The following is a 19,956-nucleotide window of genomic DNA, read 5'->3' on the forward strand; positions in this document are numbered from 1 at the left end:
TATGTGTTATAAAGTCAAAAATAATTGAATTTGTTGATAATTTTAGAATAATTATGAAAATGAAACTCCTAATGCTAAAAGATTTAGGGTTATTCTTTTTCGTTATTATAAAATTGGCATGATCGTCAATGAGAAAACTATCCATCAAAGTTTAAATTAAGTGTTCATAGGTAATGATAGGGAAACTTACAGCCTATAATAATGAGAAAAAATGTATAGTTGACTATAAAACAAAACTGACAGCCTAATTCATAGCAAACCAAGTTTGTAAAATGTCCATTTAAACTTTTAAACATATTTATCTTCTGTGGGCCAGGTGGCTTCTGTGTTTTTTTACTGTGTTCATTTAGACTTTAACATATTCACAACCTTTCGGCCAGGTAAGTTAAGAAAATTGAACTAAAAGAATCTGGACCCTAAACCCATTCAATTCCAGAAGGAAACATAAATGAAACAAAAAGTAAATGTAAATAAAACTGATTTATTAACAGTTAAATGTACATTACATGTGAATTACATGTGCAGAGTAACTGTAATGTCAAGGTAGCACTAATTTTGTTGATGAATTTCTTAGAGCATATTTCAACATGAAGATGAATGGATGAGTTGAGATTTAATGTTTATGTCAGATCAGACTTATTGATCCATTCTCTCATCAGCTTGAGGTTCTGCTGGTTGTGGATCTTGACCTTCACCTTCACCACGAGCCTCACCTTCACCTTCAGTTTCCATGGCAGCCTGTGAAAAAACAAAATCAAATTGATAACTTGTTACAATGTTCTTAATTTTGGGGGTTTGTATCTTAATTGAATTATAAAACCTTTCTCAAACATCATTGTGATTATAAATTGCAATCAAAAGTATCACTGTACCATAATTTATAATTGTTTTTGACACCGAAACAACATTGTACAATTAAATCATGTAACTCCTGATTGATTAAAGTCCATTTCCAGTGTACAATGTTTATTCAAACTTGTATTTACATTGTATCATACATCAAATTTATTCGTTCATTGTGTTAATTTGTGTTACTACATTTTTTGATTGGATTAAGCCATACTAATTGATATTTTAGTGTGTCTTTTGTTGTGATGTAACACTATTATTCCAGATAAGGAAGAAGATTTGGTACCATTTAAACATTTAATCCTGCTGCAATTGTTTGTTCCTGTTCCAAGATCCATGTCAGGAATCTTATGTTCATTAGTTGTAGTCTGTTTATGAGGTTCATAAGTGTGACTCGTTTGTTATATAAGTTAGACTTGGTTTTACACTAGTAATTTTTTAGGGCCTTTATATTTTGCTTTTGATGTGAGCCAGGGGCTTTGTGTTGAAGACCATACCTTGACCTATAATAGATTTTGTTAATAAATTGTGACTTGGATGGAGAGCTGTCTCATCATGCTCATTGGCACTCATAACAAATCTCCCTATATCCATCCTAACATTATCTACTTATTATAACAAAATCTTGACTGTTGTTTCCCTATTTTAATTTTTATCTATCATGTCTGTTTGTTTCCTTCAAAAAGCATTGCTAATATAATGGAACTTTATCATGTTTATGAAACAAGTGAGAGGTTAAGCTAGCTATAAAACCAGGTTTAATCCACCATTTTCTACATAAAAAAACTGCCTGTGCCAATATCTGTTGTTATCCGTTTGTTTGATGTGTTTGAGCTTTTGATTTTGCCTTTTTATGACAGGTTTTCTGTTTTATATTTTCCTTTGAGTTTGGTATTTTTGTTTTCTATCTTAGGAGGAAGTTATTTAACAAGTCTTAAGGTACTTTTACTGATGAGAACCTTAGAATTACCAATGTTGATAATAGGATTTTTGTCCAGGTTAAGCTTCTCATCATTGATATATGGTTTAAGATTTGATAATATTTAAGCCTCTAGCATCACTTAATAAACTAATTGTTGAGATCTACATCTGGTGCATTGAAATTACTACCATTACTGATGATGAAGGTTTTCATTGCTACTCGTGTACATGTGTTGAGGAAATACAATATGCCCTTTTAGATATTATATATTAATCAACCATGATAACGCTGTTAATTAAATTGATTTCTCTAATTCTATGGAAACTTATCCCTTTTCGAACCCATTGTATAAAAAAATTTAATCAAAGTGTGGTAGCTGGTGATCTCAGAAGATCATTGGATGATTTTAAGGGTCATGACCTTTTTGGCTGACTGGATGAACCAAAATATGATAACAGGTGTTAATGAAATTGACAACTTCGTGCAATGTGAAAGGCACTCGAAGGGGATTTTCGGTAAACAAAAAAAGAAAATGTATTTTTAATCATTAGAGAAACAGATTCTTACATAGTTACTCGTGGATTATCGGATTTATCCAATCTCGATAGTTAAATTATAAATTTTAAAGTACTCGCCGAGGCGGCTCGAACTTTAAAATTGATAATTTAACTATCTCGATTGGATAAATCCGATAATCCACTGGTATCAATGTAAGAATCTATATTTATCTATGAATAACCACAAGGTTACAATCGACAATAAAATATTATAGGCATCAAAATTTTATGCACAATCATTTTATGAAGATAGCATGGTATTCAAAATTAAGAGTATGGCTTATCATGATAGTAGGTTGGTGCAGTCAGTATTTTTGTTTACCTGACTTTGTGCACTCTACATTATATGAATACACAAGTAATAAAAAAATTAAGAAAAGCAACAAAAAGTTATATATTGTGGCATTGAAACTACTTTATAATTTTTCTCTAATTTTAGCAAGTTTTCGTTCTAAAGATCAACATTTTGTATCCCCAAAATCAATTTTTGCAATCTCTATGTATTTCTTCTACAAAAGTTTGACAAATTGAGATATTAACAACTTACCTCTCCTGCTCCCTCTGCTGGGGGTCTGGCATTTGTTCTTTCTTCTCCTTCAATCAATTGAAGCTTTTCATTGGTTAAGGACAAACTTTGATTTCAGAAAAGAACTCAAGAAGAATTATTGTCGATGTTCATTCCCATATATAGTGCGGTGACTGAAGGTAGATTTTTTTGAATTTAATCTCCCCACCGAACACACACCTATATAATATATCATTGGAAAGAGGAAATCGTTTACTATAATAATATGCCTGTCGTCAGGACTTGGTATGGTCACAATTTTTTTAAATTGAGGTCAAAGGTCATATGTGAAAATCTGTGAAAATTTGGGAGGGTTTCAATTTTGACATTTTTTTCTATTTCTAAACTCTACATAAATACAAACGATACTGTTTTGGCTTTATTAATGTTTGTTATTATACATAAACCTTAATCATTAAGATTTATTTTATCAAAAAAATCCTAAAACGACGTTTTATAAACAAAACTTCAAAAATTAAGTTTTCAACCTATAAAATGTTTAGAGCACCTTAACCTTTTGAAAAATTTCAATTTCAGGTAAAAATCAAGTGTCATGCAGGACAATACTTTAAAATTATTTTTTAAACTATCATATTGGGTGAGGTATCAAATCAAAGCAATAGAACACTACAGTCAAATATGACCTCAAATTGAATTGCGGATACTTCAGGTTTAATTATAGACTATTCGTAGCTTTTGGTTTTTTTTCACTATTATTACTGCTTTCATATAGTTTTATCTGTTGTTGCGTATTTAACTCTGGTTAATATCTATTACATTATAAGTTTTGTACCTATATCCCCCCTTTTTTTCCTTGCAACGTACCACAAACTTCAAAAGTATTCCATATAAAAAAAGAAGATGTGATATGATTGCAAATGAGGCAACCCTCCAAATGAGACATAAATTACCAATTCGTCCAGTACGGGCTTCAACAATGAGTAAAATTTATACTGCATAGTCTTCAATTCACTAAATGAATATTGTAAAACAAACTAAAAATCTCTCGACCTGATTGATGTACAAAATGAATAGGAAACAAAAAAAATATAGTATATAGAAACATACGACAAACACTGCATTACCGTCTCGTGACTTGAAACAGACACAAACAGAATGTGGCGGGGTTTGACTTTTTTAAGGGCACGCCAACACTCCCCAAACCCGGGGGCTGGGACCGTGTGTTTAAGTTCAACAAGCTCTGTACCTAATCAACCGTTATCTCCATCATCTTTTTTTTCACCAAACGTCACAAGACATGTTTTTAATATTTCTTTACATTTCACTCATGGCCACAGGTATGCACATGAAAGGTTCTGCTCAAAGCAAACACGTTATTTTGAGTTTTTCTTTACAAGTACAGACAAGGTATTGTAGGAAGTCCGAAGACATTTGTTCCCAAAGAAATATCAGCTTCAAACCATCCCTTTTAATTCATCCAACTTTGAAGATTTTCAAAACAGAGATCTAAAATGGGGTTAAGATGACATCCATACGCTTGTCTGCAAAGATGATGGGGAAACATTATGCATGAGACATACACACTATCTTGATTTCGCTCAATTTCATGGTTGGCAACACATTAGATGTAGCGTCGCACTCTACTTTAAGAAGCATAAAATCCATTGGCATTCAATATTTCAACAAGGTGTTTCGAACCAAAATCATGGTACATTTGTAAAGCCAATCCTAAGTGAAAAGGATTAAAAAAAAAATGGTCACACAAACGGTTGACCCAACAATTGCTTAAGCAATTACGCAATTTCTGTGATGCCATTTCCTGAGAATAGTCTTGGCTATGCAGTTTCATCGAGTTACCATAAAATAAATTGCAATAAAGACGAAGGCATTGACTGAATTGAAGAAGAAAGAGACAATTTATCCGAAGTTGGGAATACTTCTGTAGAGTTTGTAGAGCTGTCTTTTCTATTGTATACTTGCAGTGGAATGACATATCTGTCCGTTATTTGTGTCTATTACATTTGACATAAAAATTTTGAGTTCAGTTTTCAATCGACTAACAGCTGATATGGCATCTCAAATAGTTATTTTGCTACAAAATATTGTTATATTTGCCTTGAACTTGTTGACGTTGTTTGACAACTGAATTTCTATAGAAATCAATGAGTTAAGACTGCATTTTAAGTAGAATATTTTAAATTAGAATCAGCTGGAAGAAAAGATCTACTACTAAGTAGTATATTTATCTGGTAACGGTGTCATGAGGAATGACCATTACATCGTTGTCAATTGCCAAAATAAAATTAGTAAAAGCAGTATCGTGATCTGATATATCTGCTTTTTTTTTCGTTTTTAGCAAATAATTTGTAATGCAACCAAAATGACAGAGTGCTCAAGAAGTTTAAAAGATGGACGGGAAACTATTTCAACTTTAACTTTATCTGACACGGTTAAAACATTCTTAATACGCTCATCTGATTCAAACTTGAGTAGTTTTTTTTTATCTTTCTAAAATGTTTTGTTGCAACAAAATATACAAGCGCTCCAGTTGAACGACTGCATTCTAGAACGCGTACACATACCCGAAACTGAGGGACAACAGTCCGATAATTGTATGTCGTCATTAAATATCAGATTAGAAGCTTCCTCGCTCTAAAAGGGGGGACACATATGTTTACTTGTGTAACTTTTGAAGCATGAACAATGATGCACAGCCTGCACGGAGTTCTGTAAATTAACAGCTTTCGCATGAAACAGTTTGATGTTCACCTCATCTAATCTTTTATTCAATACAGATACAAAAATCGACTTTCCTATACTGGGAAATTGACTCAAAATTTCAGTCCATTTTTTCAATTTAACAACTTTTGTCTTTTCTTTGGACTTAATGGAGCAAGTTGAAACATACTTGACATATCACGGAATATTTACTGAAACTATCCGTCAATTATTTTGATTTTACAATTAGACTTTTCTGACAAAGTATATTTAATGTTTTATAACAAAAAAAACAGAGAATATAAACACATACAAACAAAGAATGTAGCATATATCAGTGCAAATATGTGTATATACTAGCGAAGAGGTAGTTATATCATATATCAGTTGAGAGCAAATTATTGACTAATATACAAAATGTGACGGAAGGCAAGGGATTAAGTTCCGTGTTGAAATTGAAGTTTTTTATTCCATTCTTTTTCCATTGATTTCTTAAGGTTTTTTTCATATTTTGGTTCTGAAATTTTTATCACTAAATAGTTTTATGAAATACTATATGCTAAAAATATTATGGCATAATTTTTATTGCTACTATGAAGAAGAAACTAAAGTTTGTGTCTGAATTTGCAATTAAAAATACCTCAATTTTTAACAGTCTTAACTTTGCAAATTTTATAGAGTATAAGAAAATGAAATACTAAATAGAATATTTCGATATATGAAAATAGCTTCAGGAAAAACTAATTCAGTTAAATGTAAGTGAACATACACAATTTTTCATTTTGAAAAAGGGGGGTTGAAACTCTCCAATATACTACTAGTCATTAAAACGACTTTTTAGAAAAATGTGACCGTACGAAATTCTGATGACAGGGCAAAAACTTAAGAAGACATATTTGTCTTTAAGTTAAGACCATTTTTAGCCGTGTGTTATTTGGGGAGATTAAACTCGCGATCTAGACGACTTTTTACACTTCTGTCACCGCACTAATATGTACTAAGCCAACACGAAATAAAATTCATTGTTCTTAAACGATTGAGTGGTGAAAAATAATGTTTATCTAATTCTTGAACCAATGCATGCATATATCATGACTTAGTCTTCTGTGCTTGAATTTCGCATTTTTTACGCAAAAATGTATTTAATTGGCAATTATTTTTCTCTCTGTCTGTTATGATTTAACAAATATGGTTGCTCATTAAATGCCTTATTTTGAAGCCGAAGTTTACTGATTGTAACCTAATAGTAAACAAATAACAAAAAGCATGGGTATTAAGCACATTTTTAACATGTACCATCAGATAATTGTTTATTTTAATGACAGATCCATGCGTATTGCTTCCACCAGATTTTTACAAGGAGGGTTACCCTCAGGACACTATGCATACGGAAAATATGTCGTCAAATTGCTTCCGAGTTTAGCAATTAAAAATAAGTAAACTTCTTCTAAATATGGAGAAATTAAAGAATTTTCCCCAGAAAAAAAGTATATGTACATAAGTTGTACAATGAAAACTATCCATTTAGTTATAAAAAGCATATGCCTTTTTTTTTTAATTGAGGTTTCATATGACTTTAATTGGGAGTTCATTTGAACATATTAATTGTAGCAAAAAAGATAATTTACTAGTTTATAATTAGTAAGTCTCGCATTTTGTTGCATTTTTAAATTAAAAAAAATTGCCACATTCATGACATTGTGGGCTCAATACCACAATAAAAAAAATCTTTCTCAACTAAGAGTGGTTCCAGAATTAAACACATATAGACACATGTAAATCCTGAAATTATTGCAAGTTTTTTATCAATGCAACTTATCAAAGACAATGTGACTGGTTGAGTATCGCTAAAAAAACTAACAATATAAAAAGAAGATGTGATATGATTATACACTTCTTTTTGATTTTGTAACTTGAAAAATATCTGAGTATATATTTCATTGATAAATTTCTTGAACTTATCATTTATAGGATGTATAAAATAATGTGCTCAATACTATGGTTTGTTTATCTCAAATGTAGAAATAAATTCTGGAAAATTGAAATATAGTAGGCCAGCTAAATAATGATTATGATTGCATAAATTAATACAATCTATATATCTGTACCCTTAAAAACTGAACAAAGTCAAATCAGTTATTAAAAAAAAAAAAATTCTAGAAAAAATTTATTAAATTTTGAGAAAAAATTGTAGTAATGGGAAAATATCAAGTTTTCCTAATAGCAGTCAGTTTCTGCAGAAGATGTGTACCGGTATATTCTCTTGATCATCATCAAATAATAAAATTGAAAATGGAAATGGGGAATGTGTCAAAGAGACAACAACCCAAACAAATAAAAAACCAGATGCTCCGCAGGGCGTAGCTTTATACGACCGCAGAGGTTGAACCCTGAACGGTTGGGGCAAGTATGGACACAACATTCAAGCTGGATTCAGCTCTAAATTTGGATTGTGATTTAATACGTGACACAGCATAGGTTTCTGACACAGAATAAATGTGTTCTAATGAACTTAAAATTTTTGTTTTCTCTTAAGAGCAATTCACTATGCTGTTGAATATTAATCCTCTCAAAAAAATGTTTGAAGAAATTTTCTTTTTATTTATGAAATTTCAAATGAGAAAAATTGAACCCAATTTTTTAATCACATCCCCCTTTCCCTTATTCCAAAACTAATCTCAATTAAAATATTCTAATTGAGTTTGCAACAATAACTACTCATTTAAATACATCATAAAATATTAAGATGTAAAAAAAACTGCTTGTTATCTTCGAATGGTAAAGATTATTTAAATTTATCAGTTGGTAGTAAAAAGTGAATATACATTGTATATTGTATATAACAAGATTTAAGTTGATTCTGGACAAAGAAAGATAACTCCAATTAAAAACAAATCTTGCAATAAGATATTTCTTGCTTACTATTCTGGACAAAGAAAGATAACTCTAATTAAAAAAAAAATTTGCTATTTCACAATATTGTGAAATTAGATATTTCTTGCCATTGCACAATACTGTGCAATTGAAAAGACTTGCTATTGCACAATACTTAATATAATAATTTTAGATCCTGATTTGGACCAACTTGAAAACTGGGCCCATAATCAAAAATCTAAGTACATGTTTAGATTCAGCATATCAAAGAGGCCCAAGAATTTAATTTTTGTTAATATCAAACTTAGTTTAATTTTGGACCCTTTGGACCTTAATGTAGGCCAATTTGAAAACGCGACCAAAAATGAAGAATCTACATACACAGTTAGATTTGGCATATCAAAGAACCCCATTTATTCAATTTTTGATGAAATCATATAAAGTTTTATTTTGGACCCAGATTTGGACCAACTTGAAAACTGGGCCAATAATCAAGAATCTAAGTACATTTTTAGATTCAACATATCAAAGAACCCAACCGATTCATTTTTTGTCAAAATCAAACTAAGTTTAATTTTGGACCCTTTGGACCTTAATGTAGACCAATTTGAAAACATGACCAAAAGTTAAGAATCTACATACACAGTTAGATTCGGCATATCAAAGAACCCCAATTATTCAATTTTGATGAAATCAAACAAAGTTTAATTTTGGACCCTTTGGGCCCCTTTTTCTTAACTGTTGGGACCAAAACTTCCAAAATCAATACCAACCTTTCTTTTGTGGTCATAAACATTGTGTTTAAATTTCATTGATTTATATTTACTTAAACTAAAGTTATTGTGCAAAAACCAAGAATAATGCTTATTTGTGCCCTTTTTTGGCCCCTAATTCCTAAACTGTTGAAACCAAAACTCCCAAAATCAATCCCATCCTTTCTTTTGTGGTCATAAACATTGTGTTTAAATTTCATTGATTTCTATTAACTTAAACTAAAGTTATTGTGCAAAAACCAAGAATAATGCTTATTTGTGCCCTTTTTTGGCCCCTAATTCCTAAACTGTTGAAACCAAAACTCCCCTAATCAATCCCAACCTTTCTTTTGTGGTCATAAACCTTGTGTAAAAATTTCATAGATTTCTATTAACTTAAACTAAAGTTATAGTGCGAAAACCAAGAAAATGCTTAATTGGGCCCTTTTTGGCCCCTAATTCCTAAAATGTTGGGACCAAAACTCCCAAAATCAATACCAACCTTCATTTTGTGGTCATAAACCTTGTGTTAAAATTTCATAGAGTTCAATTCACTTTTACTAAAGTTAGAGTGCGAAAACTAAAAGTATTCGGACGACGACGACGACGCCAACGTGATAGCAATATACGACGAAAATTTTTTCAAAATTTGCGGTCGTATAACAACAGCAGGAGGTCACCAACAGGTCTTCAATGTAGCGAGAAATTCCCGCACCCGGAGGCGTCCTTTACCAATCAAAGGATACATAAGGAGCTACTCTGTCATCATCAAATATTGTGAAATCTGTGTCTTTACCTACAACACCTAGTGAACAGTTCTGAAAATAAAACAATAGGATTAGTTAAACATAATTAAAATGACTAAGAGAATATCAATGACACCCTAATAATTTATGTTAAACTTTAAAAAAGAAAAATGTGAGTTAAATGTCATTAGAACAGCAACCCAAAAACTTTTGGAATGGGACTAAAATCACATGATATATATACTTGAGAAGCACCTTGGGTTACAGGTACATAAGACAAATTGCTATCATTATGGAATTGTAACCAAAGAAACAGTTATATACCATAATATAGGGTCTGAAATTTCAACATCATTTCTTTGCATTTCAAATATTTCCACATAGTAAATTGGAGTAAAAATTGTATCATAAAATTAATTGTATCAAAAACCGCAATTTGTCAGCTTGCCAAGTTTTCACTCTTTATCATTTATAATTGTATGCCTGTAGGTGTAATACCACCAAATCACGGTACGTCACATCCGGTTGCATACGAAAGTAGGTCTAAAAAAATATTCCCTTGAATTTGACCGTTGTAGGTAGTTAATCCTACATGTTATTGCAGTAAAACTATTTCTGAGTCATAATCATATGTCTTGGGTATTTCAAAACACCATTATTTATTATTTGTGATTTCTATAGAAAATTTTGTAATCTTGAGGTTACATGGTGACTAAACCTTGTACACAGATAGAATAAGGGGAGAAATTTGATTGGTTAACTTCCAATGATGGTTATTTTCTTATATATGCAATGAAATGTTATGTGAAACTTTTTCTATAGAACTGGACAGGATAAAACTTTAGTCATGCCAAGTATTTCTTTATTTGAAACAAAGATAAATTGTACACAATTTTTTGAAAAGTGCAAATTTAACAAAGACTAATAGGGGGAAATAAATGGTGGTATTACACCTGTAAACATATGCAGACAATTCTCAATTTTTCTCTCTTAAAAGCTAAGCTCTTAAATACACAGATTCCATTAAAACGGTCAGACAAACAGTGTGTCATTTTGGATTCAACCAAAGTTTATGATAATGATCACTGGACCGTTATATAATCTACCATGGAGTCATTCTTTTTTGTTGTTTATCAATTTTCAGTTATTCTAGTGTACAGAGAAACCATCATATTTCAATTTTTTACATTTGTAGTCAATTCTACTTCATGTGGCAGAGAATCACATTATGACTTACCTTTGTATTTAATTCTACTTCCTGAAGTTGTCCATCACTAATGACTTACCTTTGTAGTTAATTCTACTTCCTGTGGCAGTGTATCACGTAATGCCCTTAAACCATGTTTTACCAACTCTTCTAATGTGCCTGAAATAAAAAAAAAAAAAAAAAATTAATTCAAATTGCTACATTATTAGTCCAAGGACCATAACTCTACACAAAATCATCAGACCTGAACAAAATTTGAATTCACTCTGTAAGTTGTCATGATAAAACAATACAACAATTTTCAATTAAATATCTACAAGCATGAAGATAAAAAGTGCAGAAAACTGATTATTTGAGTGAAAATTATTAGTCCAAGGATCGTTACTCTGCACAAAATCATCAGACCAGAACAAAAATTTGAATTAATCTGAAATAATACACCAAATATCAAATCACTTTCTTCAAGCATGATGAAAAAAAGTGTGGAAAACTGATTTGCTGAAATGACAGATGGACAGACAAACAGAAGGAGTGCAATCAGTAAAATCCATTTTGACTTAGTCATTAGGGGACTTATTATAAAATGCTTTTGTTTGAATTTTTACCATTAGTACTAATAACCTAAATAAGTACTAACAGTCAAGATACTGGTCCAAGAATTTCTCTAAGTATGTTCTTGCTGACTGTGATCTGGCACCAATAGCCATAGCTTTACAATCATAATAATTGGCTGATGGACATGTCTGGTATATATGTGGTCCTTGAGTCTGCAAATAGAACAAAACCATATCATTGAAACTGTCTTTGTCTTTTATCATATTTAGATGCTGAATTCAAAATAATATTTTCAGATATAAAGATATTTTCAATAGATTATGTATATATAAATCAAAATTATGAAAATATAAGCATACCTGCCAACTTTCACGATTTAGGCGTGTACTACACGATTTTGACCCTTTGCCACGATTGCACGATCGTGTTCTTGAAAAAACCTTCTAAAACACGATTTGGTGAAAATCTACACGAAAAATATTGTTGTTCCCGATTTTGAACTGTGTCCAATGGAGGAAAATCGTGTTCAGCCAATCAAATTGTGTGTTTCTCATGATCAAATTTAATCAGCCAATCAAAAACGTTTTCTCTCAAGATTGTTTTAACATGCTAGATATTGAACTTGTGTTGTATTACTCTTCTTGTTGGTCAGAATTGTAAAAACGTTTTTCAACTGCAAGGAGGTTCTTACACAGAATAAGAATAAAAGCATGGCTGATTGACAAACTTCAATGATGCAGTACTACCATGAATATAATAAACAATCAACTCAAAGAATTTACTTGCATCAATCATAATTTACAATATGCAAATTATCAATTAAAAATACAAAAATTCAAAAAAGAAGGATTGCTTATAAAATGGAAAGGGTAAAAGCAAATAACTAGAAGTTTCAGAAACAACATATAATAGAAGATGTGGTACTCTGGATATACATACGTCATAACCAGCTACCAGAAGTCCTACACCAAATGGTCTTCGTCCATATCTTTGAGTTGGTATTTGTGATTCTTAGAGCTAGGTTAAGGCAAAATATTTCTGAAGTGTAACAACCAACATATGGAGGATTTCAAACCAGTAAGATACATGCTTTTTATATATTTACTTCCTTATCTATCTTTAAAGACAATTAGCTACATATGTTTTAATAGAATTTGCAAAAAAAATATTGATCACAAATTAGCAGTCACCATCAGTTTTAGTTTAGTTTAAACATATTTATTTATAGTGGATTGGGAAACAAGTTTTGCAACTTATATTAATCCCTGCAGTCACCATTAAGACTGTGTATCCTTCTAACACACATTATTCTATCTCTGAGATGGCCATGCTTATTCCTAAATGCCACAATTTTGGAAGAAGAACAGCTAATGCTTATCTTTAAGTCTATGGTTTGACTAATCTATGAATTGAACCCTTGAACTCCCACACCTAAGGCAGAAACACTTCAATGTGATAATCAAGATGATTGATCTCAAATGTTCGGAAATATAAATTTTTAATTTAAAGGGTTATGTTGTTTGAATATGCATATGTAGGGACAAACTTATTTGTGTAATCATATGAAAGGATACTGTTTCCAACGTTGGCTACTAATCTGGACACAGGGAATGGTTGATCGTAGGCATATCTAGAGTTGAGACATTCTGACCTCATAAAATTACTGAAATACAAATTGTAAGATTCTTCTGAAATCAAACTCAAATAGTGATCCATAGCTATATAAGACGAAATCAATTTGAACATACAAATCATATTCCTAGTCATCATTTAAGGTGTTACTTTCTCCAATGATGACACTATACTATTTACACTCAAGAATTTACAAAATTATGAACATGAAGTGATGTTAAGTTTATTTTTCCAGTTTCTGAAGATAAAAAATTTATGTTGCTGTATATATAAACAGTATATCATATTTTGTTTTTCATTTATTGTTTTGTACATAGATCAGTCGCTAGTTTTCTTATTTGAATTGTTTCACATACATCATTTTGGAGTCTTTTATAGATTACACTATATGCATTATTGCTCTTGCTCATTGTTGAAGGCTGTACATGGATCTATAATAGTTCAATTCTACATTATGTGTTGCCGTGTGGAGAGTTGTCTCATTGGTAATCAGACCATATCTTTTTATGTTAAAGTAGTTCCGTTTGATAAATACCTAAGTAATCGTGCATCAGCTGTCAATCCTGCTATAGCCACGCCCACATGATCATCTATTGGTAAAATTTTCTTTTGATGGGCAGACAACTCTGATGGTGCACGCTGAAATATTATAAGAAATACCTGATACATTTATACCTAGTGTAAAGCTAATTTTTTTTGCATAGACGAGTCCATGGCCAACAGTCGAAAGAAGAAATTCTTTTGCTATAAAATTTATTTTCTTCAGTCTCGAGATAAAAAAAAACAAAGAAATGACTTAAATTTGAATCATTTTTAAACTTTTGCCATAATTGATGACATGTACATGTACATGATCTGTTCTCAGTTGATACAGTATTAGTCTATCTTGATGCATCTTTAGGCTTGCCAGTTTTGAAAATGACTTTTAATCCAGAACAAATGAAATCGCCTTAATGACATGAATAAAAACATTGGAAATATTCAAATACATGGAGTATGGCACATGTTTTGTAATCAACCTTTAATGCTTGTGTTTTGTATGTCATGTATGTATACTCCAACTTTAGCAGTTTAGTGCCATGCATATGATATGTTTTTTGTACTCTACCTTTAATGCTACCAATATGGCATGTGTTTTGTACGTATACTTAACCTTTAGTGCTATGCATGATATTTTTTTGTTAACTACCTTTAATGCTAGGTATATGGCATGTTTTTTTTTTACCTATACACCAACTTTAGTGCTATGTCATAATAATGTGTACGGTACATGTATGTGTTTTATACTTTACCTTTAATGCTACCAATATGGCATGTGTTTTGGATTTAATGCCTACAGCTGCAGATCCTTGTTTCACTGCTTCCATAGCATATTCAAGCTGATGAATTCTGCCCTAAAAGTAAAATATAATTTGTTTCATAAAATCATTTTTTTATAACCGTATTCATGATATTCAGACAGAAATACTATACCCAATTCATCTTAAAATGTTGTACATGTACATGATGTATGTTATGCACAAATCAATACAATGATAACTGTGGATTCTTTAACTAATTATGACTTTTGTTGATTGAGGAAAAATGTGTTTTTTGTGGATATTTGATTTCTCAGTTTGCCTACAAACTATAGAAATTTTGTACTTCCTTGAAAATTTAAATCTGTGATTTCCCTTTAACAACAAAATCCATGAAAATAAGTATCCCACAAACAGTAACGAATCCACAGTATTAACAGTAGCTCACTTTGATTTTCTTACTTCTACCAGTCTGTTTTAAAAAAAAAAAAAATCTCAGAATTTGTAAATATATCATAGTACCTATTTAAAGTCAAACATGTTCAAACTGTTCTTTGTAGTTTGTTCTTATCATGCTTATGTTGTGTACTAAGTTATAAGTATTATATCAGAAGAATTTTAAGCAAAGGAAAATGTTCAACCCTGTCAAGACACTCAGTCCCTTTATGTACTTGTCCCTAGACAGAGGCCTGTAACATGTACAAAATGTACAGAGGTTGTTTGGCTATTGTTTACCCTAGCTTGGTTGCCTTGTTTAATATTTTGTCAAAATTGGGTCTTTCATACCTTAAAAACTATACAGTAAATCATATTGCTTTCAGCCCTCAGTGAGGGACAAAAAGTGACTTTATCTCATAAGTGGCCTGCTGTTAGAATTTTGCTCATTGCAGGTGATTTAGTATTGTATGTAGGAACATTGTTCTGAGTTCGTCAATTATCTCTAGCTGGTGATTTTTCTGTAAGAATGCTTGAGATTTTAAGTGAGATTACCTAGAGCTGCCTATTCAGTTTAAATATCAACAAAAGACTTAAAATTAAGAGTTTATTCACATCTGTGATCATGGTGATTTTAAACTGTATCACCAATTTTTTACTGTACATTATTGTACATGTACATGTATATCAGTGTCAGATAGATACTTAAGCTAAAAATAAAATTCATTTTGTTTGATACTGCCTTCCTACACAACTTAAAAGCAGCTTACCCTTAAAAACATTACGACACAAATCATTACACAAAATATTCAATTCTTTTTGTCCCCACATTTTTACCTGCTTTAAAATGTTTAACCGTCTTAAACGGTTGTAATTTTCGACGCTGAAGAAAAAATCCTACATTGTCCTACATACCTAATATACATACATGTGTGTAAGTCATTGGGCAAGCATTTTCAAACAAAGAATATTTTAAGGTTGCCACTGAACATGCTGAAGTTGGCCTAAATATATTACCTGTGGACTCCATACTGTAACATCATTGTCATACTGATTACGAAACTACAAAGAAAAGAAATACATTACTTATCATGCTTATTATCAAAATTATTTTGACATGAACATTTGTGATCTAACAGTAATTTTAAGTGTCTGTATTAAATATTTGATGTTTTTTCTTTCTTTTTCATTTACAATGATATATCTTTTGGTTTTTAATTCTACTGTTTAAATTTCATCATCAACATGATCAAAGATGTATTTTATCACCTGCCTGGAATTATTATTTTCTTATTGTAATTGATCCACAAACCTGGAATTACCCTTATCTGCCCCATAATCTGATCCAGTTTTGTAATTGCCTTCATTTTCAGTTGATGGCATTAATTGTTTTCAATGTTATTTTTGAGGTTTGTCAGAAAAGAATTTACTCAGATTTACAAATGTACACATTACTTGTTGAAGATTTTCAGTATAAGGCTAGCTGATGAACAAAATTAACATTGCTGTCATAAATAATAAAAATGAAAACAAATTTTGAAATCGTTTGGAAAATTTGTTCTAAAGGTCGGCAAAGTTAATTTTTATTTTTTTTAAATGGAAAGTCTGTTCGGGGTAGCAAGTAAATTCAAATAACCAAAACGAAAGTCTGATTGCAAAAGTGGAAGGTCACAAACCTCAGCCCTACCCTGAACTTCTTTCCCTGTAGAATACTACATAGTGATAGAAGATCTTCTTCTTTTTCAAGCGATCTTTCAATTATTGAAGATTATTCGCCATGGAAAGAAAACAAGAGCCTGTGAGAGAAAGGCAGTTGAAAACATGAACAACTAATACAGTACAATCAAAAAGAAAAGACAAGGTGAATAACAAGGTTGTTTTCATTTAAAAAAAGGTAAATACCAATAATTCTATAATGACTGAGTATAATTCGACGAAAATAAAAAAAAATATGCACATGACAAAAAAAAGATCAAACCATACATCATTGTAGTCCAAATAATTATGACGCCTTGGACGGCTATTTTATAAAAAATTTTGGACGCCCTCCTGCGACGTCAATGAGGGAACTAAAAAAATCCAAATATAAAAATACCCTCAGAAGACGGCATGATTATCTGGACTAACATCATTGTAGCTTTACATGCTTCTTAATCTAAACAGATGCACTAATTCGTGTACAGGGCTTACATTCCCTTACGTGATAACTTAATATTAATAGGATTAAACGTAGAAAGCTTCGAAAATTACCATGTTTTCAGATTTCAACCGGTATGACAGTGTGAAATTTTCTAATCAAATAAACTTCCTTCAATTTAGGAGAGCATATTTTCATGGGAGGTAATTCAAATTCCCGCCATAATTTCAAGAGTTATATTCTTTTTCGTTCATTCCTGAGAGGATTTGTATACAAATCCTTGGCTCATTGACGGATATTGATAAGAGTATATCATAATTTCGAAAACTCACAATTTGTTTAAAGATAAACAGTAAGAATTATATACGTATTAAATAGATTAATTTATTAAAGAAAGTTGGGGTGTCAAATGGTAATCACAGAATCACAAAAATGTTTGGCCAATAATATTCTCACCGCGTATTAAACAAGATACATTAATCAAATGAAAACGGGTAAGAAATCACATAATAAAATAAAATGACAAGAAAGAATCTGTGATTAATGTATTCGATGCACTAGCCCCAGGTTAGACTGAACCGTGGCTGCCTTTACATTTCGGGAATGCCAAAAACAAAACGTATCTTCTTTTTTGTTACATCATTTGAAGTTAGACTACTAAATAGTCTAAGATTCGAATAAAAAAAAACCTGGTCAAGAGTCACGGGTCGTCATTGGTGTTTCCTGGCTTACATTGGTTCTAGCTGTGACATTCTGCCGTAATGTTCACATTTTTTAAACTTTAATATAAAATAAGTCCATTGATATTGCTGCTGTCAAAATAAAAGTGATATGCAAAATATTCTTCAACTCAGTAAACTACAATATACCAATCTACATGATCAAAACCATGAACCCTACCCTTTTTTCCAAGTTTTTTTTTTCTTATTTGATAAGAAATGTGTTTTGATGTTGTTGTTTTTTTCATTAATTTTAAGCAAATACTCTAGCATTTAAATAAATATACAGCAGAACGTACAACGATATTGACACAGTCGTCGCTGGTTAGGTCAAGATTTTTACCCTTATAAATATATTTTTCGTATTTTCAACTGTTGTATTTAAAAAATCAAAGAAATTATGACTTGTCATGCATCGGTTAGTCATTGCTCACTTTGGTCATGTCACGTATACAGAATTTTCTGATATTTAATCTTAATATTTTACTATAATTATGTACTAAATATCATAGTCTATAATTTTTTTTTTATAGAATCTAATCTTTCAGTACTGTTGATTTCCTAAAGTTGTCTACATTTAAAATGTCCGCCATATAATTTGTCTCCAACAACGATTTTGCATTTTTTAAAACGAAATTTACACTTTTATTGAATAAAAATGTGTAATATCTTTAATTAATATTCTTAAATGTTGTAAAAAGTAGTATATATATATAACACTATAAAAAGTGGCATAACACCATAAAAGAGTCTTTTTTCTCGGGATATATATCAGTTTGTTTTGGGGATATACAGTTTTTTTTCGTATTTCTCGAGAAATCGTGGTACCGTCAGCTGTGTTAAAAGACGGTAAGAAAAAAATCTAATAACATTGACTAGAATGCACATTAATTCATATAACCAGGAACATATATATTAACCGTTAGATATACTGTTCCCAGATGTAGCCTATGCATAAAAAATGTAATCCAAAGACAGGATCCAGGAGCGGATCTAGCCATTTTAAAAAGGGGGTTCCTAACCCCAGGACAAAGTAGGGTTCCAACTACATGTCCTATTCAAATGCATTAATCGTCTAAACAAGGGGGTTCCAACCCTGGATCCGCCACTGGGATCGATCGATCGATTGAAATACTTACTGAACATTAACTCGGTAAAATAATAAAAAAATGAATATTTCTAAAATCGTCTCGTTATCATTTAAACAGGATCTTGAAAAATTTCATGCAATATAAGAAGGCTGTTAACAAAACTACACTGTATCGTTACTGGGACTAGTTTAATAGTCCCAGATCGAAATGTTAATTGCAGAAAAGTATTTTCACCGGTGAAATACAGAACAATGAACAAAATATTTTCAAACTCTTGAGCTCGTCTGTTTATAACCTAAATCTTGACAGAGGTAACCACTTTTACTTTTATTCAGTTAGAAATAACTAGACAGTAATTTTAAAGTGACTTGATGCCAACAAGATGTGCAATGGAGATACAGAAGGAGCAAATTTGCAATCGTTTGAGGAGAAAAAATCACTTCAGAAAAATGTATACAGCGTCACTGATGAGATTTCATCAACAAAGAGCTTGGCATATACAACACTTTATCCTTTGGACTGAATGTCCATCGATTCGGGAAAAAATACCGGAACGGTATTAGACCTATAGTAGCTCGCTTCACATCCAGACGAGATCTTGAGTATGTCTTGAAATGCGCGTACAGATTGAAAGGTACCGATTACGGGATAAAGGAACAATTTCCCAAAGAAATAGAATTAAAACGCGAAGAACTTTATCCTATACTAAAACAGGCCAAAAAGGACAATAACAAAGCGGTTCTAGTACGAGATCGATTATATATCAACGGAGAACTGTACAAACCGCAACCAAATATTTCAAACACCCAAGGAAGGGAATTTAGAGATAGCCTTATTGATAGACCAACACACTCTCAAATTCCAGTGAATAGTGGCCCTCCAGTTCCACCAAGGCCCTATAAACGTTCACGAATAAATTCTGACGAGATAGAAAATAC

General features: G+C 31.3%; 1 protein-coding gene across 1 annotated transcript; it reads right to left on the reverse strand.

The window, feature by feature from the left end:
- Positions 1-461: 461 nt before the first annotated feature.
- On the reverse strand, positions 462-17,402 carry LOC134687196 (proteasome subunit alpha type-1-like). Its single transcript, XM_063547295.1, has 11 exons — positions 17,322-17,402; positions 16,089-16,133; positions 14,631-14,732; positions 13,874-13,977; positions 13,281-13,369; positions 12,646-12,716; positions 11,789-11,918; positions 11,231-11,310; positions 9,945-10,016; positions 2,876-2,938; positions 462-738 (listed from the first exon to the last, which is right to left on the reverse strand). The coding sequence occupies exons 1-11, from the start codon at positions 17,322-17,324 to the stop codon at positions 637-639; spliced, it is 861 nt and encodes a 286-aa protein (XP_063403365.1). The 5' UTR covers positions 17,325-17,402; the 3' UTR covers positions 462-636.
- Between the last annotated feature and the right edge of the window lie 2,554 nt (positions 17,403-19,956).

Source organism: Mytilus trossulus, chromosome 10 (assembly GCF_036588685.1).
Source record: "Mytilus trossulus isolate FHL-02 chromosome 10, PNRI_Mtr1.1.1.hap1, whole genome shotgun sequence".
In the NCBI taxonomy this organism is placed as follows: Eukaryota; Metazoa; Mollusca; class Bivalvia; order Mytilida; family Mytilidae; genus Mytilus; species Mytilus trossulus.

Excerpts from the sequence above, each read along its gene's own strand:
- LOC134687196 (XM_063547295.1), bottom strand. Across the intron at positions 11,311-11,788 it reads CTTGGACCAGTATCTTGACT|GCACATTAGAAGAGTTGGTA; the intron begins GTTAGTACTTAT and ends TTTTTATTTCAG. Across the intron at positions 2,939-9,944 it reads ATGACAGAGTAGCTCCTTAT|CTTCAATTGATTGAAGGAGA; the intron begins GTATCCTTTGAT and ends ACCAATGAAAAG.